A 21879-nucleotide genomic window follows, 5' to 3' on the forward strand; every position below is an offset into this window, starting at 1 on the left:
CCAAATACAAGAGCGAGGGAAACCCATTATCCGGTGTTTGTTCCACTTCCTTCCCCCACTACGTCCTAGACCACGGAATATTCCCAATTCATTGATGTGTCGGTCGTCCCTCGCATCCAACGACACGGGAGCATCGTCGTCTTCCTCCTACTTAGCACAATGGTTAGAAAAATCGCTGGACCGGGGGTTTCAAATGCCCACGCATACATTGCACGACCTGGGTGATGCCAATGGAAGTCAAGCTGACTCGAGACCACCCATTCTTCTATCTCGACGTTCCGCTTGCCCCTGGAGGCTCGACCGGACTCGAGTCCGTGGATGTAAATTCCTCACTGAACGTATGAAGCCTGGGCATCTGTGAGCGCTTCTTCTTGATGCTCAACCCTGGACACTTACGTTCGCAGACACCATATATGCAAGCGCAGATGTCTTGCAGCCATGCTGGCATCCACGCAGGCCACATCTTGTTGAAGGGCCTTTCTTTGGAGGTCAAATTAAAGGGGGGTGAACAACGAAGTCGTCAGATTTGCCTTTGTCGTTTACATTGCGAGTTATAAAGTAGGGCGACAGGATTAGAATTTATCTGCAATTCACATGTTTCATCGCTTAGTCGTCGTCAACAAAGACCGCAAGGCCGCTCTGTGAGATTTACAGAGGAATTTTCGTGATAGCCTCGATAAGGGACGTCTAAACATTGTAATGTCTCTATATCTAACCTCCCAGTCGCAGCCAAAGTTTCACTGCGAAAGTATGACATCAACTCACTGGTATGCCTTACTCCTGACATAGCGCAGCCACCAAGTATGGATTCTAGGATCCATTGTTAACTCAGGATGGAAGCTCGTCCCCAAAACGTTTCCCTGGCGGACGGCCACAATCCTGCCTTGCTCTTCTCCAGCTTGGCGTGGAAGCCGAGCCAAAACTTCAACCTCTCCCTTCGCAGCCAGCTGTGCAGCCTCTGTCTTTGGCAGTAATGAGGACGCAACAACCAGTGATGGATTATCCACATCTTTGACCTGTATCCCTGGCTGGTTGGAGAGAATCTCTTGCACAATGGGTGCCCGAATAAAGATCGCATGGAACTGCAGGTGTTCCTTCTGTTCCATCCCCTGTGTGCCATTCAGCCCCTCAGTACCCAGCGTTTGAGGACCAACGGCGGGAAAATAAATGTCGATATTGGACTCGAAGGATTCGACTTGCCGACCGAAATGGTTACGATCAACTCGGACATCCAGACCACCAATCAAGTCCTGACCACCTTTCTTCGTACGGTTGGCAGATTCGGAGAGAAGGATGAGACCGGCACAAGTCCCCCAAGTGGGTTTACAGTATCCTCTTGACTCAACAGTAAGCATCGGCTCAAACTTCATGCGTGGACGAGACATACTTTACAAACTCTTGAAGAGGCCCAAGGATTCCGGATCTTTGAGCGACAAGGCTCATTGTCGTACTTTCTCCGCCAGGTATAATCAGGGCATCGCACATATCCAATTCTTTTGCCGTCCTGACTTCCATAAAGCACCATTCTACATTATGGTCGCCATCTTGGTCTACGCCCAGGCTCGCAGAGGCAGTGCGGAGCAGCTGGACATGCTCAGAAAAAGCACCTTGCAAGGCAAGGACCCCAACTGTTATCTTCCGCCCGGACGATGAAGGCGACGCCGATTGTGTCATTGCAGATGCATATCGACAACGCGAAACCAGGAACCTGGAGTTTTCGAAAGATTGACATGGAGGAGTCATGATCGTCAAATTCGGCGTTATCGATAACAGACCCCTGGACAGGAGGCTTGAACAGAACCCTGTCGCTTATCCATGTCACTCGTCCCTCTCGTCGTGGTGTGCTTGGCGGAACGCCACAGTTCGTCCCGCTCCGCCAACTGCTCCGCTCCGGCGTCCTCAAGGCAGATATGTAACAGATTTCTCTAGCAGACCCTGACTTAACCTCACGAATCATCTCCATCATCTTCCAAGGCGGACTTTGGGCGAACCAGCAATGAGAACTCCGAGTCCACCTCTTGGGGCAAAAGATGCCCGTTGTTCGCCTTGCATTTGTAGTCTTGTAGGATTGAGCCTTGCTAGTGGCGATGATAAAATGTCAAGCGTCTGCCGCGTTTAAAAGAATAAGTCTTCCAGCGTGCGAAGCGCCCTTTCTGCTTAATTCACTCATTACTGCCATTATATCCGTTATTATTTTAAACCGGGCTTATATCGAATACTATTATGGGTTTCATGCGGCGCTCTGGAAAGAATGAAGAGAAGAGGAGCGAGGAGCAGGAGGGTGGACTGCGAGAAGCCACTCAGTACTTCATAATCGACAAGCACTCAACCTGGAGAAAAGAAATCAAGATCTTTGACATCACAAGCCTCATCGAGCTGCCCTATTTATCCGAGGCATGGGACGATCATATCCGAACGATCCAAAGCCGTATTCCAGGAAAGAGCAAGGATGGAACAGAAATCCTACCGAGTCTGGAGATTTCACGCGCCAGATTCTTCACCTCGATGATGACTATAAGCCAACCACCCGACACATCACCAATCGGAACTTGGAAAGGATCGATATTTAGCACACAGAAATCCGTGTTCGAGTTCCCTGCGGACAGCCCGCACTCGAGTCACCCCATCGTAATGAAGCCGATGGGATTGTGGACAGCGAGCGAGGAATTCGTCAAAGAGTCGGTTCGACATATCGGCAAGTTCGACAAGCGCCTGAGTAGCCGGTATTTCACGCTTTTCAAACAAATTGGCAGCCAGGAGATACCAGTCGCCCAGTATCGATCCACGAAATTGTCGGTTTGGATTGGGGGCGGTGTTCTTGCCATTGATGATAAGGAAATTGATCCCGTTGTTGCAGTTCTTTGGTGCGCCAACATGCTGAGGAAAGTTGAGCAGCGGGGTGCAGAGAGTGCTGTATGATCCTTATGCTCCCCTAACTTTCCGACGGCTTGCATGTCAATGTCTTGATTTTGGAAATACGTTCGAGTTCAGTTATGACGAAATGCTTGCATCTGTTATTCCACAGACACTACCTTAACCTCGAATACGGCAGAAGGGTATTGCAGCTCACCCACTTATACATAGTTGCGTGACATGTCAACGAAATCCGCAAACCGGAAACCCTTGGCTCATGCATATGCTCTTAACACATCAAACCTGGTTCCAGTCAACACCTCAGTTCTGGTTACTTCTATTCCTATAATTTCTAGTCGCCTGCTTCTTTGCTTTTAACTGGAGCCTAAAGGGAAGTGCTATTCAACTCACTGAAAGCGTCTCACCTTTCCCATTTTCACTTTTCAGTTGGAGCCTACTCAACGCACTGAAAGCCTCCCGCATATCCAATCCTCGATCTTCCCTTGTCCTCACTTCACACCTCGAACTCTTCACTTCAGTTCGGCCCTACTCGACTCACTGAAACCTCCATCTTCTTACCGTCCTCGGATCTTTCTATCCTCTTCACCTCTGCCTTCATCTTGGGTTCCTTCAGTCAATTCGTATCTGCCTCAATCCAGTGCTGCCGCACCGCAACGTCATTCAGTCATACCTGAATCAAATGTAAGGACATTCCTTATTCACTGAATCCGTATGAACCTTGAACTGACTTCATATACAGACGTCACAACCATCATGGCAGCTGTTACCAACAAACAGCAAGGCTGGTCTGAAGAAGAGACTGCGGCTCTCCAGTACATACTCGCGTTCGGTCCCACTGGGATCCGCGGTGATAACAAGACTATCGTTGAGCTGCTGGGCACTAGCCGCACTCCTATCGCAGTCGGGTAAGCTTGCATCATGTCAACGCCTTAGACATCTTTCACTTACACCTTCTGTAGCAAGAAGATCGTACGACTGCGAGAAGATCTCGAATCCAAGAACGCCGTGATCGCCGAAAAGATCAAGGCACTCGGCCCTGTCGGAACGCCTAAGCGTGGAAGGAAGGCGGGGGTCAAGGTGACCAATGGTCATGACGACGACGACGACGAATCCCCCTCGAAAAAGCAGAAGACGACGAAGGTGGGGACCAAGGTGTCTGATGCGACTGAGGATGCGGCTGAAGTCAATGGGCAACGTGATGAAGTCGTATAGACTGTACTCAAGACACGACCAGAACGGAATGGACAAGGACGATCTTTGATGGGCAGAGGTCGAGCAGTATATGGTGGATAGCATAGTTACACACTGGAATGGCCAAATTCGGGGCCCATGAGAGCATCAACGTTTTGATGCGTAACCTACGAGTCAAATGCATCATCCATAGCGATATTCCGTGCACGCGTGTAGTCAGTTTCAAGTGGTACTACGTGAGCAATCGAGTTAGCAGGGAGAGGTGATTTTCCTCGTGCCAATCATCACTAGCGAATCTCAACTTCATCCCATGAAGTGAGAGGCGGATTTCCTCCCATTCCTTTTCCTCTCATTTCTTCCCTGAGATACTGTCAAATGAGTGATCTTAAACCTTTAGTTGAAGAATGTACTGTCTGTAATTCCTCTTGAATTCAATGCTCGACAGAATCCGAATTCTTCCCGGTCAAGTACCTACTGGACCGCTATTCACCTGCTCTTATTCTAATCAGATCGAGTTCATTCCTGATGATTCAATTCGTTAGCTTAATCTACCCTTTCCATAATACTTTTGTCTCCCTTTTGCCATTCCACGAAAGTCACATAGCCGGATATATTAGAGGCTGTGTTAAACCTTGGACTTTTGGGCGAAAACTCGAGTCTGAGGAAGCGGAGAACCGCAGCGCATGCTACGAAACAGAATGACAGTTCGAATGTTGGGACACGACTGGGTACCGATAAGCTCAATGCTAACCGCAACGCTGACCGCAATGCCAACCTTGCGAAGCTCTTGGGCCTCGGACGTATATCAAGGCGAAGATGACCCTTTTACTAAGGGATCAGTCTTCTGGTTCGCGTAAGCAACAGCCACGAGTCACAAAGAATCCGCAACTCAAACTCGGGATTGGGGCCAGTCTTCAAGGGAGCGCAGGAAACCCCGCGCAAGGTGTGAGAAGACTGGATTGAGTTGGTTAAATCAGAGAGGATCAGACAGATCAGTTGGGTTTGAATCGAAGAGGAGCAGAACCACTGAATTGGAGAACTTTTCGAAACCTCATGCTGTCTGGATCAATCAGGAGACTTCTTATGGACATTGAAGACATTATAGCTGGCATATGTACACTTATATGTGGTTATGCAGATGGTACATCAGGATGCCTCTACAACTGATCTTCTCTAATTGTTGCCGTGATTACGAGGGATAGTTGAAATTCGCTGCACTGTTAAGGCAAATCCTCGAAGGCAGGAATATATAATAGTACCTAAAGTTTAATTAATGACCTATGTGCGCAGTAAGATGTCTGCTAATAGTCACTCATTATGCACCTAGATATAGGACAAGTTCGCTCTTCTGCGCAGGTTTAAAATGCCATCAAGTGATCGGTCACTTTTCTTATTTTAAACTTTTATGAATTTATCGAATACTTTGCCCCGCCGACTGAACCATCCTTCAAATGTCATAGTTGGCTTCATCTTCTTCACTTCCTGAGACACGAGCAGCACATCTCACCTCTTCCACTGATCAAGAGCCTCCAACTTACTAAGAACAACTCCGACACTTCACTGTAACCTCAACTTCTCGTCCACGCCTAACAAGCTTCACCAATTCAAGTTTTACATTGGGAACTTGACTTCCCCTTGTGCTTCCTCCAGAAAGTGAACGCTTTCATCTCAGCTATTACAGCCTCGCATCCCGACACATCGATTATCGCCTGCTCGGCCTGGCTTCCTTCAGTATCAAGACTCCTACCAACCTCGAGATTGATTCTATATCAATCTATTTGAATCATCATCATGGTTGCCTGGGGCGATCAGCAGCTTGCCTGGGTGAGTTCCATAACCGCATATGCTGCCATTTCCCCTGATCAGCCAGATTAGGATGATAAGACTGACTGTGCTGGACTCTTCACGAATTCTTCCAGTCCATCAATTTCCCTGCCTCAGTTGGAACATTTCACTGTTTGGTCACTTACCCTATATGCTAGGCACTGTGCGTTATCTTGAAGGAGTGTGACATCAAGGTCACACCAAAGGACCTCGCTCCGAAGATTGTGGAACTTTGGCGTAAGTTTCCCAATTCATCCAGCGTTCATCCAGCCTACGGAGCCCTCACTTACACCATCCAGCTGCGGAGTTCGGTCCTAAGCCTACGGTCTCTGCGGTTACGGATAGATTCTCGCGCCTGAAGCGACGTGAGCGCTCCAAGATCGAGAAAGACGGCTCGATGAAGTCTGGCCGACATACCCCTTCTGGGCGTGTCTGGAGGACGAAATCGACGCCGACCAGCGGGAAGAGGGTAAGGGACGACGAGTCCGACAGTGATAGCGACGCCGTCAATGATGCTTTGGGGCTAAAGACTCCGAGTCGAAGACACAGGGAGCGTCCTAATGGAAACGGTGACGCCGTAACCCTGGAGCCGCGGCGGAAATCCCCAAGGAAGCCGAAGCCGATTTCCACGTTCAACAATGCGATGGATACCCTGCTCGACGGAGATATGGAGAATGAATATCCGAGTGAGGAGGATAGCTACGACGAATATGACGACGCTATCTGATCCCCCGCCTGCAGGATGGTGCGCGCTTTGTTGGGCTTTTGTCTAGCATTGGTTGGAGGAGCAGTTTGCCGCTGCGATGCGTTCTTTGGAACGATATCTGGTTTACGCTGCGCTTTTCACTTTCCCCACGATACTCCTCCCCCCAACATCTGATTTCCCCACCCCTTTGAAACCCCTGATATTCACTCGACATGGAGAAGAAGGTTTCGGTTATGGGCGCGCTGCATGGTCGATTGACCATTCCTTACTCACAAGCTCGGAGAAAATGTTGTGATTATGGTGGCAACTCACAACTAGCTTCTACTCGTGAAGCATCACGAAGACGCGAAGCAGTGCTCCCCTCAACCCTATGACAGAAGAACGGTCGCAGCACAGCACACAATTTGTAGCTCGTTCGTAGCTCCAATGATAACGGTTGACCTGCACTGTCTCTGAGTTCGGTTGCTTCAGTATTCTAACTCTGATTTGAAATCCTGGGATGAACTCGAAGGGACTATAATGGGAGGTATCTCTGATGGATTTGTTGTAATTGTTATGGTCGACGTTATGAGAGTTTGACCCCCATTGTTCAGATGCCATTTCGGCTGACAGGGATGTTCGGTTCCAGCCACTGCAGATCAGGGACCGTCCAGTGAGGGTCTAGTGTCCAGCAGAAGCTTCAATTTCAGACTTTGGACATCTGCCACCGTACAACCCAATTGAACCATGATCTTCGGCTGAACCGGTCATATTCAGATGGACATGGGATCGTCCGCATGAAATCGACGACCCTCCTAAATCCCGATGCCGCGCCATTCCGGGTTACAGCGTGAAGTGCTCGCCCTGTACCAGCGATGTATTCTTGCGTCCAAACGGAAGCCTACGGTGCGTGGACGCGTGTGCCGTCGTGCAGCGGCGAACCTGCATGCTGATAGGGTTGAACAGGAATCACGCCCGAAATTCCTTGAGTATACACGGTGCGCAGAGGAGTTCCCGGCGCCCTGATACGTCCGCTGACATTTGCGTGTAGGAGCGAGTTTCGACGATATGCAGATGTGGACAGGAAGGACTTTGGGACAATTGAATTTCTTCTTCGCAAAGGACGACGCCAGCTCGAAATCTTGGACTCCCCTGGAGTGACCCGAATATCCTAATTCAAGCTCATTCTCCTTGCATGATGAGGTCGCATCTCTCCACATTCTGTGTTTGATACTGTGGCGCAGTGGAATCTCGTGACATGTCTTGGCGGAAGCTTCTCGCATCGTCTCGAATGACTGCAACTGCATGATCTCGATAATAACTTTAGTGATGCCTGATTGCAAATCACACCCAGCGATTGCGTAGACTTTTCTGGATATGATGATGGCCTGTTCTAGAAACCGGTGGCGGATTCGGTCTGCTCGACCAGAGTCTATAAAATGAATGTGAAATCTCGCTCCAGAAATAATCCTTTAATCAACACAGCTTCATACCATCAGCCAGACGCATCACCAGACGACTATCTCAACTCGTTCGAGCCCATAAGCCGTCAATCGCCACCAAAGCACCTTTCCACACACATCCGCCAACATGTCTCTCTTTCCACGCTGGACCGAATTCGAATCCCCCCTCATCCGTCTCCTTGACGACTACGCCTCCCTAGCCAACGATCAGACCCCGGCGCGAAGCCAGCCCCAAAAAATCAAGACCTTCTCCCCCAAGTTCGACGTCAAGGAGACCGAAAAAGCGTACGAGCTCCACGGCGAGCTCCCAGGCATCGAGCAGAAGAACGTGAACATTGAGTGGACCGACGGGAACACCCTCACGATCTCCGGCCGTGTGGAGCACCGCTCCGAACGTAAGGACTCGGTGACAGGGGAGGGGACCAACGGCCACCAACCCACCGTCGAAGACGCCGAGGATGAATCCGACCTCCCTCAGACGGCTGTCACCAAAGTGGACGACACGCAGAAGCAAGTCAGCAAGCCATCCGAGCAGGGGGTCCGCTACTGGGTCACCGAGCGGGCGGTCGGCGAGTTCCACCGGACCTTCAGCTTCCCGACCCGCGTAGACCAGGAGGGCGTCAAGGCTTCGCTGAAGAACGGAGTCCTGAGTATCTCGGTCCCCAAGGCTGCTGCTCCGAAGTCCCGCAAGATCTCTATCGAGTAACTCCTCTCTTGGTCGCCGTCTCGACATCTTCTGTCGATTACATGAACATCACGACACATGGGTTAGCTAATGGATGAAGAATCGATTTTGTGTGGATGGGTCAATTTGGATGAAACATAGCATAGCATAGGAGTTATATGGATATACGCAGTCACTTTGTACTCTGCCTCATAGAGTAGTGCACTGGACAATCAAATCATTTCAGAAGAATACTTCTTCCTCGTCCTTCAGTGTGAAAGTGTCATTTTCTGGTTACCGACACCGAACCAGTGTGTCTATCAATCGTAGACGCGATCCTCCGAAATGAAAACGTAGAAAATGATCAATTCGCAAGTCCCATAGCCCATATATCTGTCCGATTAACTCCAGTGGCCGATAGACGCGCCCGACTCGCCTGCCATATGAATGCGCCATTTTCATGCAATACCAATTGGTCGCCATGTTGCCAACATAGCTCATAGCCCAACGACCTGCTCACTCCCTGCCCTGATTTGCAATCTTCCTCAACTCCATCTCTTTCAAGAAGTTATTGCTCAGGACCTCGAGCTCCTTGACGACGTCCTTGCAGCATTGCACGACTGCATCTTTGGGGGTGACGCTGCCATCCGTCGAAACACGCAAGTCGAAGGACGGAGTGAGAGGGTGAGGCGAGATGTAAGCTGAGAAGGTGACATATTTGTATTTGTGCAGGTGAGCGGTGAGAAGGTTCCCCAGAGTGTGATCTTCCTTATTGAAGGTGAAAATCATGGTGTTCGGGACGCCTAGGTCAAAGTTAATGAATGACATCGATGATATCGATCGATGGACTTACGGGTGTCGTGAGTGTAAGTGACCTTTTTTTCGCCTTCTCCGAGAAGGAACAACTCGAACCTTTCCGGGGACAGACATGTCAGTTGTGCGCGGTGGCCAGGCATGATTGCTATGCAGAGACAATGTGCTGGTGCTTGTAGGCTGAAGGACAGTAGTATGGGATTGTAGTGTCGAGTTCGATGAAATGTCTCTGACAAGAAAAGAAACCATTTGAAGGAACACCAGCCAAGTGCAAGCAACAACAGTCAAATGTGAGTAACAACAGTCAAATGCGAGCAATAATATAAAAGTAATAGAAAAGGGTAAGTAACGATTGGATAAAAGTTCGAAAATTACGAAGCTGATACCAAAACCCCTCGTTGGAGCATGAGGATCAAGCAATGAAAGGGAAAGGAGACCTGAAGTGCTTTTCATCCTGAAGTCTTGTTGCTCACGCAAATGCGATACAGTCCCTATAACACATGATACAAAACAAAGTAGAAAGCCATAGGCGCAGATGCGCTCACTCACCGGTCTGGCGCGTTCATCTTGGGCAAGTGCTCTCGAACGACTTTGGTGTTCTTTGGCGTATGTCTCCGTTTGCAGTCTGTCGCGCGATGTTAGTCAAAGCAGGAAACTTCCAGGTGGCGGACTATAGCCATCGTGAGAAGGCCTAAGGTATCGCGATTGGGACCAGGGATGAATACCTCGTGTCTTGACCTCTAATAGCTCCCCTACGCAGGGGTTGGTTATTCCAGGTACGAAATGATCAGGATTAAAGAAAGAGAATGTTCAGTAAATGGTTGATAAGTAGTAGAAGGGCAACTTGATCCAGCCGCCAGGGAGATGTTGATGGATGTCGATGGTGGCTGCATTCTGATATTCTGCACGATTCCTTCACTGTTCGGCAAATCTTCGCGACAGCAAACGGCAACGTGTGGCGCAGAGGTGGGCACCTACATGGATCATGCATGGATAGCTGGATTAGTAAGGAGTTAGCGGACCAGTGCACACATCAATGAACCCATAGAGACATCATCATATCAATCATCGCTTTAAATGCTGTTCCCTTGACCTTGATATACAAGTGGAGGACATTATATGGTCTATCGTCTCTACATTCAGGGTATTCGTGGTGGCCTCTGCACAATTATCGGACTGCTCCAAGGAGAACTCAACCTGTGAGTCAGCAACTTCACGAGAACCTGTTGGGACTGCCGAATCGGGCGACTCAATGATTCAGCGATTTCTAATGGAGGAAATGGGATTCCGAAGGTATATATATCTCGAGCTAGGCATTCCCAGGTGCTGTTGAGCAAGTTCACTCGTCCAAGTACTATCACCATGACTCCTCAAAGTCGTCTGATCAAAGCGTATCCATGGATCAAACTTCCTTTAATCGCCTGCGGGCCGATGCGTATGATCGCCCTTGCCAAACTTGCCGTGGAGGTGTCTCAAGCAGGTACAGTCATATGCCATGTCACATCGAGAAATACCTACCTACTAATCTTATCTAGGCGGTATTGGTTTCTTAGCCGGTGGCACATCCACCACCATCCCTGACTTCTCCGCCCAACTCTCCACCGCACGCTCTCTCGTCTCCTCATCATCTCTTGCTTCTTCCTCAAGCGAAGTTCTCCCGATCGGTGTCGGCTTCATCCTGCACTCCGGCCTCTCCCTCTCCGCGGCCCTCCCCATCCTCTCCCACCACCGCCCCGCCGCCGTCTGGCTCTTCGGTTGGCCCGACCGGGCGACGCTCTCGTCCTGGGCCGACGGAGTGCGGACGGCGACCGATGGCACGACGACCGTCTGGGTACAGGTCGGCACGGTCGCCGAGGCGCTCGAGGCTGTCGACGTCTGCTCGCCCGATGTGCTCGTGGCGCAGGGGAGCGACGCGGGTGGCCATGGTCTGGTGCAGTCCGCGAGCGTTGTGGCTTTGGTGCCGGAAGTGATCGATGCCATCGCGGAGCATGTGGCGGATGCTGCGAAACGACCCATTGTGCTTGCTGCGGGGGGGATCGCGGACTCGCGGGGCGTCGCGGCGGTGTTATCGCTTGGGGCGCACGGGGCGGTCATGGGGACGCGGTATCTGGCATCGACGGAAGCGGTGCTGGCGTCTGGATATCAGCAAAGCGTGGTGCAGACAAAAGACGGCGGGCTGAGCACGGCGAGGACGAAGATTTACGATCAATTACGCGGGACGACCGGTTGGCCGGAGCGATATAACGGACGGGGAATCCTGAACCGTAGTTATTGGGATGCACTGGATGGCGTGGACGAGGAGAAAAATAAGGCGTTGTATAAAGAAGCAGAGAAACGAGCTGGCACGGAGGAAGAGGGTGTCTGGGGACAACAGGGACGGATGACGATATATGCTGGAGCAGGTGTAGGCTTGGTGAAGTCGGTGAAGCACGCGGCGCAGATCACGGAGGAGGTAAGGAATGGAGTTGGAGATGTACTGAAGCAGGCTAAAGGGGTATCTAGGCTCTAGGTCTATACCGAAAATGTAAAGTATCGAGTGAGTCTATGTCGAACGAACTACGATTTCGAAGCCTTGTTACAATTCACATCAATTAAGTTGTCGATAGAGACGGGATGTTAGAACTTCCATCGTACAATAGAGTATATACAAAATTTATCCGCTCAGGGTTTCAATCCCATGAGCAATTATTCGAATATTCATTACCTTAAAGCCTGCCTTTCGAGGCTAGGCTGTTTAGACATTGACAAAGTGTCATTATTTTGCAGGCCGTCATGGAAAAAAATGAGCGGCTCCGCGTCAACAGTGGATATCATGAAGAAAAAAAGCCACCATCGCACATCCACAGTGCTGCTGCAGTCCATCGCAGCGTCTGAAACGATAATTAGATGGCAAACCTCCTCATCCATCTTTTTCCCTCCTTCTTTCCATCTTCCCAGCTTCTCTCACCGTCCCCAAGAAGGCTTCAACTTCACCTACCGCCCATCCGTCCTCCGACTCCAACGCCTTCGCAACCTCCTCGGTGCCACCCCACAACTTCCCTTCCAGGCTTATCAAGACCCCAACTGCACCCCGCACGAACGCTCCATCCCCCTCGAACACATACACATCCCACATCCGACTTGCCACCTCCACGTCCAGGCCATCCGTGAACAACCCCGCCAACATGCGATCCATCGCCCGGCGCACCATGCCCACCTCCACCGTTTCCCGCGGTCCCCTCCCCACGTCGGAGTCCGTCGACGGCCGATCAGGCGGGTCGAAGAGATGGGACGCGAGGCCCGGTCGTTTGTATCGGAGGGCGGAGCGGATGCGGTCGTGGGCACGGGCGATGGCGGAGGGGTCGTGGATGAGGTAAGCGAGAGGAAGGGGCCGGTTGAGGATGTTGGATAGGGCGATGAAGGCGGAGGGGGCGTCGGGGAGGTTCAGAAGAAGGAGAGCCGCGATGAGGTGGAGCGGGATGGTGGTGGCTAGGGGGGAAGAAGGGATAGAGGAGTCTCGCGGAGCAGGGAATTCAACATCGGTGCGGTAGTAGGCATAGGCGGAGAGGACGTCGATGAGTGGAGCGTGGAAAGGCCCAGTAGGAGCGAAGAGGCGCAGAGAAGGGTGTGTTTCAAGCGCGAGAGCATCTATCGTTGCGAATAGACGCGACTCTTGCCTTTCGGTCCCAGGAGAGTTCTCGTTTTCGAATGCAGAAGAGGGCCGTCGTTCTTGTTCTACTCGTGCGCGTGCAGCCCGAGCGCGACCCAGAGCAGCCTCGAAGCTGGTATGTGTGAGAGCAAGCTCGTTTCCGATCGCGCGGCTCCAGACTTCACCCCGAAGTCGAGGTGTGATGCCGCGCCACCAGAGCTCCCGGATTCGTGGCTCGTTGATCGCAGTGTTCCAGTTTGGGAGGACATGGTCACTCCAAAGGCGAGCGAGAGAAGCTTGAGACGTGTCTTTGGCAACGTTTTGCGCCTGCGCGGTGGCTGCTCGTCGTTTCTCTGCCGGCTTTGTAAGTATTCTTTCGAGCACATCAATGCGGATGTGGGGTTTGGTGGATAACATACCGATCTCAGCCGCATGCGCCATCATCCGCTGCCATTCCTTCAAGTGCTTTTTTTCTTCCAGTGGATTCTTAGGTGGAAGCCAACTGGGCCGTGTGCGTGTCAAAACCTTCTCCTTCTCTTTGCTGATCGGTAGCGGATCGATCATGATATCGCCTCGTCTCAACGGTGGAAGCGAGATGGATTTCCCGGATTTCGAACGCGCCGGATTGTATGGATCCCCCGATGGATATGACTGCGTCTTGGCGAGGTTCAATCGCCCGCTTTGCACATTGGCTTCATGAGCGCGATCGCCGGACTCGGCGTACGACTCCAAAGCTTCCGTCAGATTTCGTGCATCGTCGGAAAGGTCGGATAAAGCTTCCGTCCATGACTTTGTGCGGGTGTTGTGGTAGGGACGTTCCTCGACAAGACACGTCGCTGAGGCGCTCTTAGGAATGCGGTCTCGTAGTGATTGGGGGGGAGTTGTGCCGCTTGGTGAAGTGGTTTGGCCGGCGGGAGCGGATCGCAGTTGTTCCGACGGGTAGGGGGAAAACCCTTCGGGGGAGCGAGCTAGTAGAGATGTCTGGGATCGAGGGTCGGGACTGGCGGAGAGGGATCGATCGAGAAGAGGTCGCGGGGAAAGAGGAACGTTCCAGATGACGGCATCGTCAGGGACGTCTTCGTCCGAATCATGATATTCGTCTTCCAGTTCCTTGACCGATTTCCTGCCTGGTTTCCATGTCGGTCGTCGATGCGAAATGCGGGGGGCTGGCGACTCGCCGCGAAGGCTCGAATTCGCCGAGGAGTTCCCAATATGTCTTGAGCCGGGAGACGGCGACCTTGATGTCGGATTCCTTGGTCCGCGGTGAGGTAGTGATATTGGTGAAGGACCGGTAACACCGCGGCGAGATCCATTCGGGGGGGGTGCATCACGGGGAACGCTCGAAACATGCCCCTTCAAACTTGGGTATTTCGGTCTCGAGCGGTTCGTTAAGTCTCGTAAGGTAGGAATGCTCTGTGTACTGCTTCGGCTGCTGGCCATCGAGGACGTCGACTCGCGAATCGTCGGGCGATAGTCAGTCGCTTTCTTCTCGTATACATCGGAGGAATAGGTATTATGAAGATCATCTAAGGTAATGTCTTCGAAATGCGAAATATCAGTAGGACCCGCTGGCTCGGCCAGGTTGGAAGAATGAAAGGAAGATGATTTGGAGGACTTGGAATTGGTCAAGTCGGGTGGTGATCCTGGATCTGCATCATGAGGATGATTCGTGATTTGGTCGTGACCGTATGAGACGGTGGAGGCCATGAGCGGCCGAGCTCGCGGCTGAGACGAGGTTGGAGAAGTTAAACAAGCGCTTGGGGGTGAAAAGGAGCGAGAACGGTTCGTTACGATTTTGGAGGGAGTGTTCGGTCGTCTGCCGCGAAAGACGCGAGTGGTAGAGAGCGTGGAGGCGTCGTCGTCGTCGTCGAGCGGGAGACGGATTAAGGAGCGAGTGACGGCAACAGGCTGGAGAACATGTTGCAGCGGACGGGGATGCAGGGGAAGATGGTGGAGAGAGCGACAATGAAGAGGAGGAGGAGTTGATAACGAATGTGGATCGGAGGATGTTGAATAAGCGGAGTGGAGGTTGTGGGGATGGGATTGAGGCTGAGGAAGTTGTTGAAGGCTTGCCATCTCCGTCCCTCTCGTATTATTAAATTCTTCTCTCGTGTCGCTCTACGGCTCGCCGCTCAGCCTTCGAACTCCCTCTCTTGGCTCCTAATTACCTGCAGCTTTCGAACAGTCAACATTCAACGCCTAACCGTGGCGTAGGGAGTGCCGGAACGGGGGCTTGACGATTGACAGCTTCAAGCCGTCAATTCGGACACTTCGGTTCAGGGGCAGAGCGAACACGACGCTACTGTTGGCTCGTTCTGCTGCTCAACGACCGTGCGACCGATTGTGGCTTGGCCGAATATTGCGGAAACCCGGATTTAGTGTCGATAGAGCACGATGGGCATCGTAATAGAACATTTAGCAAATGTCAACTAGCTTAGATGGGAAGTGCAAGATGTAAGATGAAAGACGGACGGCGACGAGACGAGAACAAAGGTATTATGAGGCGGATGTGCCGAAATGAGACGAAAAATGTGGTCGGGAAGGCACCGAGCGTCCAGGCGAGTTTACTGCTGACTGCATCACCTGGCTCTTGCGCAACAATTGACTTGGTTAATTATTATTACTATGATGGTGATGGTGATTATGATTAAGGTAGTATTATCATTTGCCAACTGGCAGGTGAGGCCCCCTGTTTTGGCCCCGGTTGGATGAATTATGGCTGGGATTGGGTGGAAGTAATAAATCTGCAGGCTGGGGATGCAGGTTGGGAGTGTTGGAGGATGCTGGAAATCTCGATCGACTTAACTCGAGCCTAGAGGCCATGATGTCAAGGTGATAGAAACAGTTGGAGTCTCGGGCTGGTTTGCTGCTACACAACTTTACTGCTGCCCTCTCTACGGCAGCTGTCATTCCGACACGGTGAAACGCTCAAGTCAAACCGCATTTGCTTCTCAGCTGAAGCACGAACCCAGGCACCTGGTCGGATGTATCATGTAACCCCAAAAAACCGTATCATTGCGATCAAATCTGATTCATTGACCGAACTTTGCGACTCCGTGCCCGGACAGCCATCGGCTCGCGCGTCCCTTACATGGCTTCATTGATAGGCTTTGCTGTATATGAATTCGTGATGGTCCGGAAATTGGCCAATAAGACAAGAAATTTATCAAGCTCCTGTACCTGCATTTGGGCTGGTTTGATCAAGGGGAACCCCAGCTGGAATGGCCCATCCATGTCCCCACGGGATTTGCCTACGTAGTACGTATTCCGTACCACTGCCCTTATTAGGCGTCGATCTCGGATATCTGAATTTTGAACAATTGGTTTTTGGGAGGCTCGATACTGCGAATTATTCATGGCAACTGATTTCGAGCCTTCGATTCGGCGTCGCCAACGAGACGCATCATCCAGTGATAATCTGCAATGCTATGCCCCCGCCAAGCCACCCGCCGTTGTCGTGATAGCCAAGCGAGAAGTCCAGCATGGGCGGTCTGCTTCTGCCCAAACGTCTGCTCGAACGCCAGGTACCCGAGCCTGCATGAAAATCATACATGTCCCATCAGCTCATGACCGTGATTAAGGAAGATACCGGATACGAAGAAGGAGACTAGGTTTCACTTACCATTGCACGTGGCTTTCACAGGGAAGACGATGATCTGCACGACGGAACTTACCGTCGGGCATAGGGACATCAAAAAGGCTATTTTTGTCATCTTTCCGGGATCGACGGATTTCTCGGCCAACCCGCCGGGTCGGTCGACGACATGTCGAGGTGACTCCAAGCGCAATCAGGGCGTCAATGGTTCCTGTCGGGAGTTTAGTCTCCGTCTCACCTGGTAGTTCGCACACATTCGTGACCTACTCATCAAAAGCTGCTGTCCCAGCTTCTGTGCCTTGGGAAGCTCGCTCCAATAGTGGAGACAGCGACATGCAGCGTCGAGGAAAGACTGATAGAGGTTGCTTAACACCGTTGTGGTGCTGTTGAAGCTCGAGTCGAGTAGTGATCCCTTGATTTGAACCTTGAATCCGCTGCATGCACGGTTAGTCCAACATTCCCTCACTCATTGACATCGTCGTATACTTCAAAGTTCTTCGGTAGAAACTCCGCCCTGGGACCTGCGTGTATTCGACAGTGAGCGAGTCTTTCATTCCTATTCGGCAAAATCGGTCAGTGAATGGTCGGTGTCGCATCAGCTGGTTCGACTCACCGTCATGTCCTTCCTTGGCCGGTCTTCGCCTGACCTCCAGTGTTTCCGTGTCAATGTACAGACCACAATACAGGAAGTACTGCCCTTCCCGAACCAATCCAACACTTTCTTGTTCCGCCAACCCTTCAGCGTTAACTAGGGTCTTCTCCCTCTGTACCTTGATCCCCCAGTCCGGCTCGCCATTGTGCATGATCTTCAGGAACCGTCGGACATAGTCCTTGTTCGTGCTAATGAGCAGAAAGTCGTCGATAAGCCGGAGCAACACACTCTTGGGGTTTCCGCCATCATCTTCTTGTAGGAAGCGAAGCTTTTTATCCTCGAAATCGGCATAAAAGAAGTTGCAAAGCAGGGCCGACAGTATCGACCCCTGCGGGACGCCCTTTCGTCGCCTATACAATGTATTGCCGATCTTCACGGCGCTATACTTCAAATGCTCTTGTAGGGAAGCCAAGAGTGTTCGCCGATCCTCCGTCTTCTCATTAGGGGCATCCAGAAAGACTGCGCTGTTCTTAGCTGAGGTATGCAGGGCGCGAATGCGGTCTGGGAAGGGTGTCTCATCGCCGATCCGTTGGGCATGTTCATTCCAAATCGTGATGGGCTTGTTTAAGGCTTTGCCGTTGGCATGGTCGCCTTGCCGTGCATGGTAGGTAAGCCATGGATCGGTGTTTCCCAACATACGAGTCTCATAATGGGATTTAAAGGCGTACTCATCCAGCGACAGGATCTTAGAGACGTGATGGAGGAGGGCCTCTTGGGGAATCGTATCAAAGCAAGACTGGACATCAACCTTAGCGAAATATAACTTCTGCGGTTGGTTAGACGTCATTCCCAGGGCCCGGCGGAAATCTGCCAATCGAGGATAGATGTCGGCCACTGAGAAAAGGGAAGATCCCAACCTTGACGGATCTAGGAGCTGCACACTGTCAGTCGAATCCGATAAAGAAACATGGAGGAAGCGTTACCTTCTCGTACTTCAACGCATTGAATATGGGCTTCAACGAGTAGTTGATACTTCTCCCCAACATCACTCTTTTGCCATCTCGCACCTGCCATCGTTTCCGCAAATTGGTGATCATCCGAACACCACTCTTTTTGGGCAAGAGTCTGACACTACCTACTCCGGCTGCCGTGGATCTTAAGAGTTGATCGGTGCTCTCCCGGGGAACCGGTTCGAACATGTTGGATTTGAACTCTTTTATGTAAGGTATTGTGAGCTTCCGCCAGACATCGTGCCGAAAGTAGAACAGTTGTTGTTTATCGACGTTTGACTCCGTAACATAGAAATTCGATCGTATCAGGGGAATCAAAAAGGAATCAAAAAGGTAGTAGACGAGTTCGAGAAAGATTTCTTTTCGTTTCAAGGCTTCGAATTTGCCGACTTTGGCGTCGGGGGTTGTCGGTGAAGAACTCACCCAAGCAATGGTTGATTGCTGTATTCCTTCCATTACATTGTGCAAGCTCAAAGTCTCCCTCTTCCGTATACGGAGAAACTGGTCAATTAACTTCATGATGCATTCGGCGTTTTGCCTACTTCCCCAACAATCGCTAGGAAAGACTCGAGCGACGATGGCTCGACAAAATGCGGAAACGTGAGCAACAGGGGTGGCGAACTCGGTCAAACACTGGTTGGGGAAATCGGGACCAATTCCCTGGCCCAGACGCTTGTCATTGGTTTTACAATAGTGAAGCAGGAGTATCCGATATGGACAGCGTCTGTGGCGTTTCCGCAACCTGCCAACGAGCACCTTTGCACCTGGTTTCAGTCTTTTGGGAACCGTACTGGGGATGATTGCCGGAAATTTCTCGGGGCCCTTAAGTCCCGGCCGAATCTTCAACGTTGCATCGGCAATCTCTCCCTCTCGAAAAGTGTAGTCTTTCGACGCCAGGGCAGTCTCGTTGCGGTCAACCTTAAAAGTGAAGACGTTGTGCAAGCCAAACTGGCGTGGGAAAATATATTTGAGGATGTGGCATAACTCGGCCGAGTTTTCAACGTCATGAAGCCTGTTGAATACATCTACTTGATGTCAGAGAAGGGTGGGAGTTGGAAAGGAAGTACTAACGGTTAGGGTGGAGGCCGAAATTAATAAACCCCCCAGGTTTATATGCAGGACGAGCATAGAGGATCCGAGAACGAACAAATCTGATCTCGCTTGGTGATCGGAGTACGGCATCCTGATCAGGTTTGCTCTTCGCCACGACTTCCTTACGTAGGTTAGGTTCTGAGTTGTGCAATTTTTCAAAGGCTTGTAGCTCGGAGAGAGGGATTCCTTGTCACGTTAGTTTAGGGATATGCGAGCGGATAATATATTTTACCTGACAATTGATAGTAGCTTCCACGCCCGCATTCAACAGGGACAAAAATGCCACAATTCAGGAGCAGTTCCTCCATTATTCTTTCGCCGGCCGGGCCCAATATGCGGCACAAATCACACCAAAACTTGCCCTTCATTGTCTCCACACGGTGGCTTGGATTGGAATGCACCAATCCTGGAATAGGCTGGTTAGCAGTGACGGGACCTCCAGCTCGTCGATAGCCCTGGCAAAGGAGATGAGAAGGCCAGTAGCGATTAGTCTCTCGTCCAAACAGTAGCCAGATTACGCGGTTAACGATCTATGGAAGAATCAGCCATACCACCCAAAGGATCGGATCGAATGGATAACGGCAATGTCGCTGTGACATGGCCACGGGCGCCGACGCCGCGTCGTTCGAATCAAGTACGAACCTCTGGAAAATCCTGGCTTGGGATTGCCGAACTCGTAGCAAGAGTGGACTCGGTTCGTTGCTGAGTAAAGAGGGCCAACTCCTGAGCTTTGATCGCTTCGTGCGAAATACTCGACGTCGTGCCACATCCAATGATGACTGAGTCGATCCATTGGGCGATATCTTTGTACTTGTCCGACTCATCGAGGCATCGGATTCTCTTCCGAGCTTCGCGGGCCGCATCTGGGAGTTGGCAGAGGATATAGGTGCGCAGGGTGATGGTCTTGGCGTAGTAACATCGGAGGACCGGATGAGATATCTCGGCGGCCTTCTGCCTCTTTGCTGGGTTTTGGTCATGATTCCGAGCTCTTTTCCGCTTCCGTGACATCTTGACTACTATGTATAATGGGTGATGGCTGAGGAAGATAATTGTACCATGCTGTAACTGTAGGAGACGGATGAAATAATACTGTAATACTGGGATGAGGTTGGGAGACGCGATCTGACCAGGCGACGCGATCAGATGAATGCCTCAGGCACCAAGGAGCCAATGTCATCAATCAATCCGAATGAACCAGGAAATCATTGAACCTTTGCTCCTGTCCCTCTACCAAAACACCAACTGAACGATATTTTGCAGAATGACCTGGTTCAAACCTTCCGTGGTACAAACCAAGCGGCTTCAAACATAGTCCTGTCATGCCGTGGCACAGGATGGCCTACCTGATTTGATTAGTGCATGTGAGGATGAGTTGTCCTGGATGATCCCTTGCAGCGTGCAGGTTCCGTTGCATCTGGCAGCGGATGATTCGATAGTTCGATGATCCGATGAATCGACGATTCGCCTGCAGCTGCGGGAAGCCATCCACGTCCTGCATCATTGCGCCTTGCGGTGTTTTGGCTGGGTTGAATGCCCTATTACCGCACTGTAATCTGGACGGTTCTGCGCTGGGCACCAGATGGGAAAACACGAAATGAGGGTCAGATGTGTCCGTCTCTCCATGCGTTCCCACTTCCAAATCTTGGACATCGATGTTGTATGTAAGATTTACCCGCTGCGGTATAGCTTGGACTCGTTGAGCCACCTGTATCACCACTCGTGGGCAAGTGTCCATGGATGGGAATGAGGATGGAATTGCTCCTTTTCCGGTTTCCAAGAATGCCCTGAGAGCTATGTTTAGACTTTAGAGTACCGCTGCATGAAATTGAATCCACCCTGCGCCAGCCTGGCTATGCGATCCGAGGCGTTGGATCCCAAACAGGCTGCTGTTTATCAGAACGATCCAACCATTCGAGAATCCGATCCCAATAATCCGGACGGACAACAAAGGAGGGCTTCGTATTCAACGCAGTCTGCATTCTACAGCCAACTCATACGAGATGTGGCACTTTTCTCCTTCTCGGCAATACAGGTCATTCAGTGGCAGGAGATATGAGCAGGAACGAGATATGTCAACTTTCCGACATCTCTAGTAACTTAGGCATGGCAAACCCTAGTGTCGGAAAGTTCCTTCAACGCCCTCCACTTTTCAACATCCATTGATTGATCAAAGATTCATCGATGATTATTAACACCGGGACAGTCCGCCATCCGGACCAGCCACAAAGGAAGAGGAAAATGAGAAGAGAGAATCGGATCAGGCCCGCCGAGTATAGGGTTAGTGGCGCCGGTTAGGAGTTAAGACGGAACGGTTGTCATAGCGTGTCAGTGTGGCTTTCTCCATTGAAAGTTTTGATGATGTGAAACGTTGGAAGGCTTGGAATCGGACATCAAGAACCATTCCACTCTCCTCGCTCTCCACTTAAGAATCTAGAATCTACGGATCAG

The 21879-nt window shown here is 51.1% G+C and overlaps 9 protein-coding genes across 9 annotated transcripts; 5 read left to right on the plus strand and 4 right to left on the minus strand.

The window, feature by feature from the left end:
• Window positions 1-519: 519 nt before the first annotated feature.
• Window positions 520-1744, minus strand: P152DRAFT_455635 (pyridoxine). Its single transcript, XM_033678827.1, has 2 exons — window positions 1388-1744; window positions 520-1335 (listed from the first exon to the last, which is right to left on the minus strand). Exons 1-2 carry the CDS (start codon window positions 1672-1674, stop codon window positions 762-764), a joined length of 861 nt encoding a protein of 286 aa, XP_033537540.1. The 5' UTR covers window positions 1675-1744; the 3' UTR covers window positions 520-761.
• Window positions 1745-1933: 189 nt separating this feature from the next.
• P152DRAFT_201488 (uncharacterized protein) lies at window positions 1934-3244 on the plus strand. The gene has a single exon (XM_033674343.1). The coding sequence runs from the start codon at window positions 2224-2226 to the stop codon at window positions 2917-2919; it is 696 nt and encodes a 231-aa protein (XP_033537541.1). The 5' UTR covers window positions 1934-2223; the 3' UTR covers window positions 2920-3244.
• Window positions 3245-5856: 2612 nt separating this feature from the next.
• Window positions 5857-6616, plus strand: P152DRAFT_471288 (uncharacterized protein; the record flags this gene model as incomplete). The annotated part of the gene is made up of 3 exons (XM_033681046.1): window positions 5857-5889; window positions 6048-6126; window positions 6189-6616. 3 exons carry the CDS (start codon window positions 5857-5859, stop codon window positions 6614-6616), a joined length of 540 nt encoding a protein of 179 aa, XP_033537542.1.
• Window positions 6617-7399: 783 nt separating this feature from the next.
• Window positions 7400-7749, plus strand: P152DRAFT_389959 (uncharacterized protein; the record flags this gene model as incomplete). The annotated part of the gene is made up of 2 exons (XM_033676012.1): window positions 7400-7484; window positions 7586-7749. 2 exons carry the CDS (start codon window positions 7400-7402, stop codon window positions 7747-7749), a joined length of 249 nt encoding a protein of 82 aa, XP_033537543.1.
• Window positions 7750-8023: 274 nt separating this feature from the next.
• P152DRAFT_201575 (HSP20-like chaperone) lies at window positions 8024-8946 on the plus strand. The gene has a single exon (XM_033674344.1). The coding sequence runs from the start codon at window positions 8165-8167 to the stop codon at window positions 8741-8743; it is 579 nt and encodes a 192-aa protein (XP_033537544.1). The 5' UTR covers window positions 8024-8164; the 3' UTR covers window positions 8744-8946.
• A 271-nt stretch (window positions 8947-9217) lies between these two features.
• On the minus strand, window positions 9218-9657 carry P152DRAFT_390940 (RBP11-like subunits of RNA polymerase; the record flags this gene model as incomplete). The annotated part of the gene is made up of 2 exons (XM_033676067.1): window positions 9218-9504; window positions 9555-9657. 2 exons carry the CDS (start codon window positions 9655-9657, stop codon window positions 9218-9220), a joined length of 390 nt encoding a protein of 129 aa, XP_033537545.1.
• Window positions 9658-10528: 871 nt separating this feature from the next.
• Window positions 10529-12173, plus strand: P152DRAFT_455639 (inosine monophosphate dehydrogenase). Its single transcript, XM_033678828.1, has 2 exons — window positions 10529-10994; window positions 11050-12173. Exons 1-2 carry the CDS (start codon window positions 10877-10879, stop codon window positions 12021-12023), a joined length of 1092 nt encoding a protein of 363 aa, XP_033537546.1. The 5' UTR covers window positions 10529-10876; the 3' UTR covers window positions 12024-12173.
• A 240-nt stretch (window positions 12174-12413) lies between these two features.
• P152DRAFT_471292 (uncharacterized protein) lies at window positions 12414-14849 on the minus strand (the record flags this gene model as incomplete). Its single annotated transcript, XM_033681047.1, has 2 exons — window positions 12414-13495; window positions 13562-14849. 2 exons carry the CDS (start codon window positions 14847-14849, stop codon window positions 12414-12416), a joined length of 2370 nt encoding a protein of 789 aa, XP_033537547.1.
• Window positions 14850-19199: 4350 nt separating this feature from the next.
• P152DRAFT_201927 (uncharacterized protein) lies at window positions 19200-20604 on the minus strand. The gene is made up of 4 exons (XM_033674345.1): window positions 20074-20604; window positions 19669-19961; window positions 19411-19617; window positions 19200-19364 (listed from the first exon to the last, which is right to left on the minus strand). The coding sequence occupies exons 1-3, from the start codon at window positions 20437-20439 to the stop codon at window positions 19587-19589; spliced, it is 690 nt and encodes a 229-aa protein (XP_033537548.1). The 5' UTR covers window positions 20440-20604; the 3' UTR covers window positions 19200-19364; window positions 19411-19586.
• Window positions 20605-21879: the final 1275 nt, after the last annotated feature.

Source organism: Eremomyces bilateralis (genome assembly GCF_010015585.1).
Source record: "Eremomyces bilateralis CBS 781.70 unplaced genomic scaffold P152scaffold_3, whole genome shotgun sequence".
NCBI lineage: Eukaryota > Fungi > Ascomycota > Dothideomycetes > Eremomycetales > Eremomycetaceae > Eremomyces > Eremomyces bilateralis.

Excerpts from the sequence above, each read along its gene's own strand:
- P152DRAFT_455639 (XM_033678828.1), top strand. The coding sequence starts at position 10,877 with ATGACTCCTCAAAGTCGTCTGATCAAAGCGTATCCATGGATCAAACTT. Across the intron at positions 10,995-11,049 it reads CGTGGAGGTGTCTCAAGCAG|GCGGTATTGGTTTCTTAGCC; the intron begins GTACAGTCATAT and ends AATCTTATCTAG.
- P152DRAFT_201927 (XM_033674345.1), bottom strand. The coding sequence starts at position 20,439 with ATGTCACGGAAGCGGAAAAGAGCTCGGAATCATGACCAAAACCCAGCA. Across the intron at positions 19,962-20,073 it reads CAAGCCAGGATTTTCCAGAG|ATCGTTAACCGCGTAATCTG; the intron begins GTTCGTACTTGA and ends ATTCTTCCATAG. Across the intron at positions 19,618-19,668 it reads CGTGGAAGCTACTATCAATT|GAATCCCTCTCTCCGAGCTA; the intron begins GTCAGGTAAAAT and ends TAACGTGACAAG.
- P152DRAFT_455635 (XM_033678827.1), bottom strand. The coding sequence starts at position 1,674 with ATGACACAATCGGCGTCGCCTTCATCGTCCGGGCGGAAGATAACAGTT. Across the intron at positions 1,336-1,387 it reads CCTCTTCAAGAGTTTGTAAA|AGGATACTGTAAACCCACTT; the intron begins GTATGTCTCGTC and ends TGTTGAGTCAAG.
- P152DRAFT_201488 (XM_033674343.1), top strand. The coding sequence starts at position 2,224 with ATGGGTTTCATGCGGCGCTCTGGAAAGAATGAAGAGAAGAGGAGCGAG.
- P152DRAFT_201575 (XM_033674344.1), top strand. The coding sequence starts at position 8,165 with ATGTCTCTCTTTCCACGCTGGACCGAATTCGAATCCCCCCTCATCCGT.